This window comes from Chinchilla lanigera, unplaced genomic scaffold, assembly GCF_000276665.1.
Source record: "Chinchilla lanigera isolate Chin_1 unplaced genomic scaffold, ChiLan1.0 scaffold00012, whole genome shotgun sequence".
Lineage (NCBI taxonomy): Eukaryota > Metazoa > Chordata > Mammalia > Rodentia > Chinchillidae > Chinchilla > Chinchilla lanigera.
The window spans coordinates 12992674-13005417 of NW_004955413.1; the positions used below are offsets into that span (position 1 = coordinate 12992674).

General features: G+C 38.5%; 1 protein-coding gene across 1 annotated transcript in view; it reads left to right on the top strand.

Annotated features, from left to right (window-relative positions):
- Mgst1 (microsomal glutathione S-transferase 1) overlaps positions 1 to 12530 on the top strand; it is a 15269-nt gene extending 2739 nt beyond the window's left edge. The window contains exons 2-4 of the mRNA XM_005379025.2: positions 3605 to 3753; positions 6872 to 6966; positions 11912 to 12530. Coding sequence (XP_005379082.1) covers positions 3628 to 3753; positions 6872 to 6966; positions 11912 to 12158 — 468 coding nt within the window. The 5' untranslated portion in view covers positions 3605 to 3627 and the 3' untranslated portion in view covers positions 12159 to 12530. The remainder of the gene's footprint in view (positions 1 to 3604; positions 3754 to 6871; positions 6967 to 11911) is intronic.
- The last annotated feature ends 214 nt before the right edge of the window (positions 12531 to 12744 follow it).

Genomic DNA, 12744 nt, shown 5'->3' on the forward strand with positions numbered 1-12744 from the left:
TTTTCTTTTTTTTTTTTTGGTGTCCACTACTATACTGTTTTATGCTCCCTGGAGTCCTTTCCTGGCAAAGAGCTTTCAGTAATTTTCATTTCACTGCAGTGCTTAGTCATAATAATGGTGGAGTTTATTTGTAAATAAATTACCCTGAGCCTGCAGCTTTGGACAAAACAAAGTCCAGACCAGCATCTTCTTAATTTATGCTATGAATGACTCTTAATATTCTTGACTTTTCTACTCATCATATGTCCCCTGCTCCCATGCCCCCCAACCCCAATACCTGGATGTTGCCATGCGGAGATGGTACATAAACACACAGAGTGTGGTATCACAGGTCGATGTTGACCCCTCTCCCAAATCACAAGGTTGACAAGTGCAACCACATTCTTGGTGACTCAGATGTTCTCCTGTGTAAAGTACACTTTCTATCTGTGGTTCACATTATAAAAAAAAAGCCTCCTGTCTCTCTTTATTCCTCAGCTGCTAATATCTTTGTGTGCTTTTCCTTCTACAGATCCAGAAGGCTTCCACTTTTCTTTCTTCTTTCAGTACTAATTGCCACTGAGAAAAGAAAAGTTCCCTGGACTTCCGTTCTATCACTAAATAAATTTTATTCTGGGAGGAATAGCAGAGCATGTTTTAGTTTTAAAATTATTAACTAGGAAATTTCCTATTTGATAAACTTCTTAATTTTTTTGAAAATTAGCATTTCTGCAATATTTCTTCAGATCTCTAACCAAAGGATAGCCTTAGGGATCCTTTATTAAGCTAATTAAGTTTACATGAGCCCTGAAAGATAGTGCTGTTCGTTCATGACTTAAACCCCCTCAGTACTAGAACAAGAGCAGATATATTACATGTTACTAAAAGTATTATCTTGCACTAAGAACTAATACAACACACAGTATTTTCAGGACTATAAACTTCTTAGATTAATTTGCTATCACATGAGAGAGTCTTTTTTCCTTTTTCTAGATAAAAAATATTACGAAAAAAGTATCTATACTGAACATGTACAGACTTTTCTCTTGTCATTATTCCCTTAATAAAACAGTATAGGAACTATTTACCTAGTGGTCCCATTATTAGGTATTATAGTTATCTAGTAATGATTTACAGTTCAGAAGGATGTGTATAAATTATATACAAATATATAATTTTATACAGAGGATTTTTATACCCATAGACACTGGCCCTCAGGGGAAAGTCTTAGAACCGCAGGACACTGAGGAGCAACTCTATATAGTTTTTGTCTGCCTAAATCCAAGGAGCACATTTTTAGCTGAAGGAAATAAATATTAGAACTTACTTAGAACCTTTGCTTTCTTTATTGCAAAATGGAAATGATAATACCAACCTTACTAGCATAGTAGAAAGCAGAAAGAAGAAAGCAGAAGTCAGGGTGCCCAGCTGGGCCAGCCATAGAGTAGGTATTCTATCAATTTTAGTTGAATCAGAACTTGGCAGAATGAAGCAGTTGGAAGTTGCATTAAGCAAGTCTCATGAGGGAGATCATACAATGTGTTAGCATATGGGAGGTGAGGTCAGACATATTCATTTGTATCTAAGGCTAGCTATGTAACATCTCTGATTCATAATATCTCTACCTGTGAAAACAATGTAGTTAGGAGGATTTAAATATTACAGTACAGTGATTATGAAAGTGTGGCACAAGAGCTTATCATAGACACATGGCAAATTCTTATAAAATTAAATATGCATCCTTACATATGTTGTGTGTATCACAGGCAACAGCAACATAAAGACAACTATATGACCCATAACAATATAGAAATATATATAATATATGTAAGATATGATCACAAAATACAATGACTGTTTTAATTTAAAATTGTATTTGAGTGTAAGATACATAGCCATTAATCCTCAAAATACTTCCCCTTACTTTTCACACACTTATCCCATTGTTGCCACTTTCAGAAGCAGTTCTGGATGTCCTCTTTCAGAAGTGTCTAGTTGTGCTGTTGTGGCTGCCTCAATGTCCTGAACTGATTTAAATCATGGACATTTTGACTTTGGGGAAGAACAAGAGTTCTCACAGTGACAGAGATGGGAATAAGGTAGATAAGGACCTACTGTAATATTTTTATTTGATAGAACTAGCCAAAAACTTTTGATCAATGTGAGGTGATCTAAAAATACAGTGGATGCTTAAATAAAAAATTGGTTACAGTATAAGACGTATTGCCACAAGTCCTCTTCAGAATACTCAAACTACCCTCCCCCTTTATTTCAAATATACTTTCCCATTATTCTTGGGAGTGTGTCTTTTACTATAACATGTTTTGTAAAATTTAAATAGTTGCTATATTTTTTGACCATCGTTTGTATATGTTGGGCAAATGGGAGAGAATGATCAGAATCTGATAGCTGTTAATCTACTAAGGTTTCAGGCAGGAGTCAAGATTCAAGGGCAGGAATGGATATCATCAAGGAAGGACAGTAATCACATGTGCTGAGCTGAATAAGTTGGGTGGGAGAAAAGGTGTGTATTACCTGGGAGTGGCAGAGGAGAAAGCAAGAGTGATAAAAGAGTAAGAGGAAGTTACAAAGAATAACCACCAGGGAGTTGAGTTTTTATATTTTAAACCCTAAATTTCTACCCACTCTCTCTCCAGTGTCACTGGGAGGCCTTACCTTTCCTCCTGAGCACATTCCCAAACACACTGCCAACTCCAGACTGAGATAGTTACCTTCCATTTATTCCAGACAGGTTTTAGGTGGGTGTAAATAATGGACTGTGAAATGGTGTAAAGAATCAAATAGAGCAACGCCTCCTTCCCTCGTTCCTTGCATGAAAGTACTGTATGTGTCATTTCCTTACCCTGCATTTCGTTGTCCAGCTTCTCCTCCTTCACCTGTGTCTGTTAATGATCACCATGATCTTGATGGTAATGATGACACGATCAGACCATCATAAACTTCAGTGACCGTCTTTTTTCTTGCGCCAGCTGCTATGCTAAGTATCTCTACATATTTTGTCACTTAAATCCAACAGTAGCTCAACCTTAGGAACTATTACCATTCCTATCTTATAAATGAGGACATTTTGTCTCAAAGAGGCTAAGTTCCTGTAATAGGGTTAATACCAAGATTGTGGGATTACAATTCAAATCTTGGAGCTTGAGATCTTAAACTACTACTGAAATGACAAAAATCCAAAAGCTGGGCTTCTAAAGAAGGGCGTACATTACAATTTAGGCATTCCTAATGAAATGTCACTGGTGCTGATGTGCATATACTTTGTTTCTAGAGAGACAGGCCCATGGTCTCCTTTTTTGTGCATTTAATCTGTGGTTCATTTTGATGCAGACCCATGATGTTAGTCTCTTTAGGATATTTTGGCTGGCTTTGTAATATCCCCTTTGTTTTCATTTCATGATTGTTTGATGTCTTCAAGCTTAATGATGCAGAACTAGAGAGAACATAACATCATTTTGTGATTTTTAAAACTAAATAGTCATTGCTTTTGCAAGTAGCCTAAGATATTTTTAAGAACAAGGCAGTTAATGCTACAATATGAGCACACCAAAGTATCTTGGTTATTTATGTCTGTTTTGTTCCTTCATGTCTAAAATGTTTTCAGGATTCCAGACTGAAGTTGAAAAAATGGCTAATCTTACCCCGCTGATGGACAATGAGGTTCTCAAGGCCTTTGGTTCCTATACAACGATTATTCTTGCAAAAATGATGTTTATGAGCACTGCAACAGCCTTCTTTAGACTAACAAAAAAGGTAAGCAGACTTTTAAGAGTTGGGATTTTAACAAGCAGGTTTTCTTTTTTTTTCTTTTCTAAGGCCCAACAGCAACCTGCTCAGTGCTGTAAGGGAAATATAGAATCACGTGATGCAGATGGATATATTTATAGACAAGTGCTTTCACTCAGGAACTACTTTTTTTTTTTTTTTTTCCTTTTTGGCTTTTACCTTTTCTCATTCTACTTAGTAGATGTGATTTTGGTGTATTAAGGCTTTACTCATGCTAAATTTCATAGTCAGGGTGTTTTCTGTGCGTTTGGAGTTCATTTTGTCAATTAGACTTTACTGCTATTTTCTGCTCTATTTATAGGTCAAGGGTATTCTTTGGTGAGGGCGGAAAAAAAGATTGAAAAAAATACAGAAAGATACAAACAAACAAACAAACAAATGAAGAAAAAGACAGACAAGCCGAGAGTTAAAGTCCTTATTCTTAGAGCCTGATAGGATTGAAATAGACCAACCATCGAATTGATTCCTCGATTAGATAATGCAGGTTTCCACATAGCATTTTAAGAATGACTTTTTAAAACTTGGAGGTATGGGAAAGATGGTAGGGAGATTTTGAAGCACACACTGTGTTCTAGCAGGGTTTAATACACAGTACATCAGGGAAGAGGGTAGAGCAAGGCTTCTAGACAAAGTTTAAGAAATTTTATTAGTGCACTCTGTGCATATTCCACCTCTTTGTAGATTCACACATTTGTCTTTCTTTCCTTTTTTCTTTCACATTTTAGTGCCTGTTCTAAATTTTTGCCCTGGAGAGCCTTGCTTTTATCTGGAGTGCACAGTCCTCGCTAAGGTGTTTCCTTGTTTTTGAGTACATTTGCAATTTAATGGGGAAACTTCTCACTGTGGCCACCTATTGTAGCAAGCGACACAAAACTGGTTGCCTGCCACAGGTCCAAACCCTCCTCTGGAAATAAAAAAGGCAACAAGGAAATATATCTAGTCTTACAAGAAAAGAAGCAGGGAAATCCAATTTGTGGAGTGCAAGGAGCTGTTACCGTTTGTACGCGTGCTAGGTCATGGCCTCATTCTGTGTTCTTTTTAGCATTCTCAGGTGCAGAGGAACTGAGAGCCACAGAAGGTGAATAGCTGCCTGAGTCACTTTGGGCTTCTCTTACAAACTATCCTAGACTGGGTTGCTTAAATAAGATTTATTTCTCATGATTCTGGAAGTAGGCGAGTCCCGGATCAAGATGCCATTGTTGGGTTCCTAGTTTGCATGTGGCATCCTTTTTCACTGCATACTTACTTGGGGCGAAGGGCAGAGGGGGCATCTTTGTCCTTTATCCTGTCTTTTTTCGTAAGGCCACTAATCGAGTGGGGTGAAAGTCTTAGCTTAGAGGGTCCCAAAAGACCAGGTATTTCCGCTTGTCAGAAAATGCCAGTCCAGGAGATGAGTAGAGGTGAAGGTAAGAGGAACATTAATCAGATGGTCGTGTTAGAAAGAGAAAGAGATCTTGAGAAGCCAACAGAAACTTTGAGGTTTTTTTAGAAAAGGGAAACAAAGGCAGGGGTTGGAGGTTTGCAAAACTGAGAGGTTTGCATAACTGGCTGGGTAAGTAAACCTTGTCCTGCTGTGGTCTGGTTGATCCATATCTCAGAACCAGCTCTGCTACATACTGGAAAAGCCATCAACCCCTGAGGGAGCAATGAGGCTCCCATGGGTAGGGTGTGTTAGTTGCTCCCAGAGAAATCTCATCATGGGGTGATCTGTGGTGCAGAACGTATCACTGCATGGCAGGGACTTTTGGTCCCTTGTCATTACAGTCTGTACGGATCAGGCTTCATGGAAGCCAGGGACAAAATGACTCCAAAGGAAAAAAAAAGTTAATAGCAAATGGACTCAGAGAGGGACAAATGGAGTTAGTTAAGCCAGGGACTGTGTCCTCCTTCCATCCTGTTCATGAGGGCTCCACCATGGGACTTAACACCTTCCACAGGCCCCACCTCCAGACATCATCACATGGCGTTAGACTTTCATGTGTGCGTTTCATGAGACTGCAGACATTCAATCCATAGCAGCAGTTTGCCCAGGGTTACATACCAGCCAAGGGTGAGGCTGGGTTTCAAATTCGGATTGGTGTAAGCCCAAATCTCATGCCCTTTCCACTGTAGTTCATTTCTTTATTCACACTGTGTACATTGAACATTTGAGGTGGGCCAGGCATTTACTTAGAGGATACTGTGATGAACCTGACAGGCCTGACCTGAGCCCAGGTGGGGAGGACTGCATCTCTGCCCGTCGGTTTGCATCAATACTTTCATCTGGATTAATTGCTCCTATCATTTTAAGAAAAAAGTATTACAATATTTATGAGATTTTTTTCAAGCTTAAATTAAAATTAATTTTATAGTTTTTTCCTTTAGTATAAATTATTAAGCAGTAGGGCATGCTTAAATATTTTTTAAATGGATATTTCAAGTTTCAAGGGATAGGAGATCATTTCAAACAGCATAATAATTGCAGCAAGGAAGACATGCACACATGCTTTAGAACATGTACTTGTTATTCATAGTAATGCAGTTCAGCTCCTTAAATTTCACTGTTATTCAACTCAAAATTTTATCCAGTTCAAAAAAGAAAAGAAGTATCCATGTCTTAACAAAGTACCAAACATCTTTCCAATCCTTTACCCTTTTATGCTTCTTTCCTGTTCTGTAACATTTTTGGGAAGTAAATGTAGTACTTTCAGGTCAGAGCCAATCACAGGAAAATATTAATAAACTGGAAGGATGGTGTATCAACATCACCATGAAAAGATGCCACCATTTTAATGGTCACTGATGACTTAGGATTCTGCCCCCTTTCCATCCTTATTTCCTTTTCACTACTTTTTTTCATTCTGGCTTCTACTTAAGTTCTTATTTTTGCTTATTTTAAAGCATTTTTTGGATTGTTAACGTTTCAGGTTAACACTCTGGGTGCTCTCTTTTTGTCCTGTGTTTGATTTATTGTTCCAATTTCCTTTCCATAAAGGCCAGTTTGGATGCCTGTATTTCTTTCATTACAATGCAAATAACTTATTAGGTGGAACCCTCCCGTGTTCCTTAGTCTTTGGAATAAGTTTGTTCTTGGTGTATGGAATAGGTTTTTGCCAACCCAGAAGACGCCGCAAGCTTTGGCAAAGGGGAGAATGCCAAGAAGTATCTTCGAAGCGATGAGAGTGTGGAGCGTGTGCGGAGGTAAGCTGCTGTATCTGGAAATCCCTTACTGCACTTTTGCTCAGGGACTTCAGTAAAGAGGCTGGGTTTTAGATAAGAAGGAAAAAGTTAGTTATTGTACTTGCTTCGTATCATCATTACAGAAAATTAGCGATCCAGAAATCTCCACATATCACTGCAATTATACTTGTTGCCAGTTTTCAGTTTTGTTATATGTGTCTGTGGGCTTTCTTGGGTTTATAAGTATGCTCTATAGGAATAAAGCAACAGTAAGTCTAGGCCGGGAGTAAAATGGGGTCAGAAGATCTTTGCAGTTTTGTCTTCTTTCTCCAGAGGTAAGACTGTCAACTCATATAAGAGGTTGAAGAACTTGGTGTTCTTGAATCAGATTGAAAATATGAAATTTGGTCATGGTTAGAGAAACAGGAATATCTCTCTGTCTCTGTCTCTCTTTTGTAGATACTCTCTTTAATATTCTGAGAATTCAGTGGACAATGAAAATCAGTAAGCAGAGATACAGTCTTCTAAGTGTATAATTAATATACTTGTTTTAAACCATCTTACATTCTAGTTCTGGAGGTCATTTTCTTAAACCTTGTCATAAAGTCATACAAAGTGCAAACAGGTTTTTTTTTGATGCAGTTTCACTGCCAATCCATTAGTCACCTCTTTCTAATATGAAATATTAAAGTTACATATCATCTTCTCATTTATTATCTTCTAATGCTAATTCAATCTGTGGTACATTTCTGAATACTGCAATTGAGACTAAGAGAAAAGAACTTCATTTCTGTAACTGAGGTGTCAGCCCAAATCTCCAGATTACATTTGCATTATCCCTGCGGAAGTCTGCAGCCCCTTCCAACATTTATGTAGATGCCTTTGTGGTACCAGGTAACTGGCTACAGGATTAATGCTGACTTGAAGTTCATGCCTAAGTGCATGCTTCCATAGTCCACATTTTGTTGTGCTCAATGTAAACTTAGCCCTTCCTAGTGTTCCCTCAGGAACTCTAGTGGAAAAAATGTGGATAAAAATGGACATGGCTGAGTTGAAATGCAGAGATTACACTGTGCACACAAACATTTGGAGTTATGTGTTAGAACTCTGGATCTGACTGCGCCCTTTAGCATCCTCTGAGGAATTTGCACGGTACCTTATGCACCTCAAGGAGTGTCCATCCTTACACCATTTGGGGAGCTCCTTTCTTACCCATGTATTCTACTGCCTTTTCAGCACTAAAATTAAATTTACTTCTTGCTTGTGCAAAATGGGTGTACCCCCAAGCTCCTTATCAAGCAAGTTTTTTTTTTGTCTAACAGGAAATCTGTGTTTGATACTTAGAACAAAGTGTTAATGTCTGCTTCTACTTTGTTATCTAATGCCTCAGTCCTCCTATGTAAGTCTGCCAGTCTGGAAAATGGGTTGTGCTGAGAATATGGAGCTAAAATAGTTTAGAACAAAGAATCAATGTGAAAATCTCAAACAGTATTAAAGGAAAAGCTATCCATGCTATGTTGGGAAAGAATACAAATTAGAAAAGATCAGCAAAGCTTTGACATTAAACAATTTAAAGCGTTATTGTACCCATTCTGTGCTTCCCTTTGGAAGGCAGTCACCTGTATGATGCTCATCATGGCCCTGCATAGCGCTCAGAAAACTGCCAGGGACTGGAGAGCGATAGCAGTTAGTCCCTCAGGAGCATTAGTAAGATAGAAAGGAAGGTACAAGTAACTCTTATGTATGGAAGCTTAGCAAAAGGAATTTTGGGGACTTAGACTCCTCCCGAGTATCCTTTCTAACCTCTCATCCCACCCCCCATACCAGTGGGATTGTACTTCTAAAAGAGAAAACCGTAATCCAAGTTGATTCTCTAGTCTGGTTGCAGGTACAAATGACCCTAGTTGTCAAAGGGCTGTGTGAGGAGGTGCAGCGCCTTGTGAGCAGCGCCCCCTGGTGACAAGATAGTGGCCTCTCAGTGTGGCAAGTGGGAATGTCTCCTAGAAGTACAGGGTGTCCGGTTTCCAGTAATAATTTTTCAGAATGCATTGGCCGCATCAAGAAAGTCCCTAGTAACAACACACTTTTAGAGATAATTTTCTGTGATCTTCCCTTTCCATTTTTGATGTAGACTGTCTCCTTTTCCATATCATATTCCAATGGTAGGGACCACAGATAAAGTGAAATCACATCAATAGAGCTACAAATAAAGGGAAAGGTATGCTTTAAAGACTGCTATATTGAAAAAAATGCATATGTACATTTATGGAACAATTGAACGCTCAAAGCAATACGTGTTGAAATATTAAGATATGTGGCATGGGCTCAGTTATTTGAGCTCTGGGCAGACAGATGTCAATGATGGTTAGAAGGTACTTTACATATGTTTTTAATCATTTTTCATTTTGTTCCGAGAATTCAAGACTCAATGCATGAACAAAGCGTTCATTCAAGGTTCTAGTGTATCACTGTCATAGCTTCTTTTGGAATGTTATCAAAGGGCTCCTGTGTTTCGGGGATCTATAACGTTCCCTGTGAAAGCGAGGCCAAGGTGCACGATGTCATTCATTAGAGAATCACATGAAGCCATGTTTCATTGGATCTTTCAGGGCAGGGGATACACACATACATTCCTAGAGTATGTAGGGACACTTCATAAAGGAAGAACTTAAATATGACTTACAGGAAAGAAAAGAAGAGAAAACACCAATTCAGAAAATACCTCAGTGGGATTTGGGGGTACACTGCTGTGTGCTGGAGTGAGAGCTTTGGCTGAGACAAGGGAGTCTGGAGAAGTGTGGAACTCCTTTAGTAGTTGCCCAGCCCTTGGCAGTTCTTAAGTACCTGTAACAACCCAATTTTGCTTGCAGTGGAGGCCAGGATCCAAGCGATTCTGACCTGAGAAATGAAGTATGACAGTGGCACTGTGAGCACAGAGCTTGTGGGGACGTCTGCCTCAGAGCAGGTGTGTTCCAAGGAAGAAAGGAAAGTGGAAATGAGGACTTAGAAAAAATAGACCCCTGTGGAAAGTAGTCACTCAGGAAGACTGATGTCTTTCGGGCCCTCAATGCTGGCAGCTGAGGCCAAGCGAAGGGAAGCTGCCGCTCCGGAGGGTGTTTGTCACTGCACCAGAGGAAGGCTAAGTAGAAGTGAGATGATGAAGGACAGTGAATGTCCCCAGGAAGAGCTGGGCAAGTGTATGTCTGGGACAAAGTTTGGTATGGACTCTGTAGGACTGTGGAAATCAGGCCTTTCTACGAGCCCTCTATGAGGAGTGTTAGGTGAGGGGACCTTGGGTGGGCTGAGCAAAGAGAAAGAGAACTGAGAAAGAGAAAGAAATAATAGAGAGAAGCCAGCAAACAATAGATAGTTCAGTAAGGTCAAAGTACTTCCTGTTCTTGACTTCCTTCTCTTGACTTGCGCATTCCCTTATAGTACTGTCCGTGACTACCTTCCCTGCTTTACAATGCATTCTATCCCACAATCCATTTGGCTTAGCAGCAGACATTGCTTCCTACAGGGTCTCTCTTCTACAGTTTCTTACTCAACTTTAAAGTTTCTGTGATTGTAGAGTGTTTTAGAGAGGAACAGCAATAAGCCCCAACTGGAGGGGAAAACCTGTCTGGTCTTACAAGAGAATGAAAGGGATGGAAAGCAATGCCCTTGGTGTGACTGATGAAGCAGGTCCTCCTTGAGTAGAAAATGATGTTCCTGTCCTTTCTTGCCTATCCCTGCCTTACTTTCAGGAGTCCTTGGTTATTTCATGACAGAGAGGGTATAAGAACACTTACTGCATTCTGTCTTTGCTTTTATTCAGGGGCAGGTAGTGATGCAAACCCTTTCAAACCATTAATTTATCTAGGTTACTTTTACTGCTTCATCACTTCATGTTGTGAGCATCTTTGCGAGGCAGTATTAGAGCTCTCACAAAAAAACAGAAGAAAAATAAGGTGGGGAGATAATGTTGGTCCCTGAGTAGCTAATGTATAATAATTAGATTTTACATAATATGTAATTGAAGAGAGTCACATAACAGAAATATTGTTCATTCTGAAATGTGTATCAGGAGCTGACAAACTATCAAAATCTCTATTTCTAGTTGAGATTCTAAAGCAATGTTAAATGCTGTGGACTTAAAAAGAGACATCACATTTTTAAATTATGCACTTTTAAAAAATGTCAAGACAATAATAGATGTGCCTTTTATTCACAACCCTAGTCAAAGAAGCTCAAGGTACCAGGAATCAAAAGAAATCTGTGGTTAAGGCAAACTTTTTTCCTTCTACTGATCGAATAAAGATAAAATTTAAGAGATCGCCTTCCCTCTTACCATCTTCTGTGTATACTTTGTATTTTTCCTGTATCATTATTAACGGCTTTCTATTGTGATTTGAAGTTAGAATGGCTAAATTTTACCTATGTTCAGGAGGCTAGTTTTGTGTTTCGCAGTTTGGATGTTTAGAGTATGAAGTTCTTGATATTTATTTGGTAAATTAATTTTAGCAGACTACTAGTCTAGGTGACTGGACTGGATTTGAGAAATAACCATTTTGAAAACTAACAGAAATGGAAGAGGGGTCTTAACCAAAAGGTTTTTTTTTTTTTTTTTTTTTTTTCCTTTGGGAAGAAGAATTTTTCTAAGAAGGATCTTGAATTGCAGCCATATATTTCATAGTATAAAAAGTAAAGTGAGTTTTTCTAGATAGGTACAATTTTGATATTCCAGAAACTACAAAATTACTTCTCAGTTACTTATGGATATACACTAAAAATAAAAAGAAACCCAAATAATGAGATGTTGTAAAGAAAAGTGAAGTGGGTTAGAAAGCAAAGTAATTGGAGGGAGAAAAAAAATGGCTCTTACTTTGCACTTTAACCATCCATGAACACAGTTAGTTTTAGAAAAGCTGGAGAATGAATGTATTTCTACTGATTTTGAAATTTTAATCCTCATCTTTTCCCATAGAGCTCACCTGAATGACCTGGAAAATATTGTGCCATTTCTTGGCATTGGCCTCCTGTATTCCCTGAGTGGTCCAGATCTCTCCACAGCCCTCCTGCATTTCCGAATCTTTGTTGGAGCACGGATCTACCACACGATGGCTTATCTGCTGCCCCTTCCCCAGCCAAACAGGGGCCTGGCTTTCTTTGTTGGGTTTGGAGTTACTCTCTCAATGGCTTACAGTTTGCTGAGGAATAAATTGTATCTGTAAAGAGCATTATACACTGTGTCCTCCAGCTGGTTTTCAAGAGATTCCTTCTTGCAGTATACAGTAGAATGAATATTTTGGGGGATTTAGAGAGGAGGAGAGTAGAGAAATTAAAAAATTTGGGGGAAATCCATTTTAAAGATTAGTGTCACTGATAGCCTTTATTTTTGTTTTATGTTTGCATTAGAAAATTTACATAATACTTAAGTCTTTTGTCTGATTCTTAAGTACTGCATTGTGAATTTTCACTATGTTATAATTTGTAACATTTAACATTTCATAGTGTGAGTCTATAAAAAAGAATGATTGCATGCATGAGAAACATGTTTCAGTACTGCTTAAATAGGCTGAGGAAATAAAGAATTTCAAGAATGATTTTGTCTGGTTTTATTTTTCCCATCTGTTAAATTTTAAAAGCTTCAAACTAATGGAAAAGTTGAAAAATAGAACAGCGAACCTCCACAGACCCTTCATCCGGACCCCATGGTTGTTAACGGTAAGGAACACTTGCTTTTGCTCTGGCTCAAGTTTTTTTCCTGCACAATTTGAAAGTAAGTTGGAGATATCCTGATACTTCAGGCATTAATAC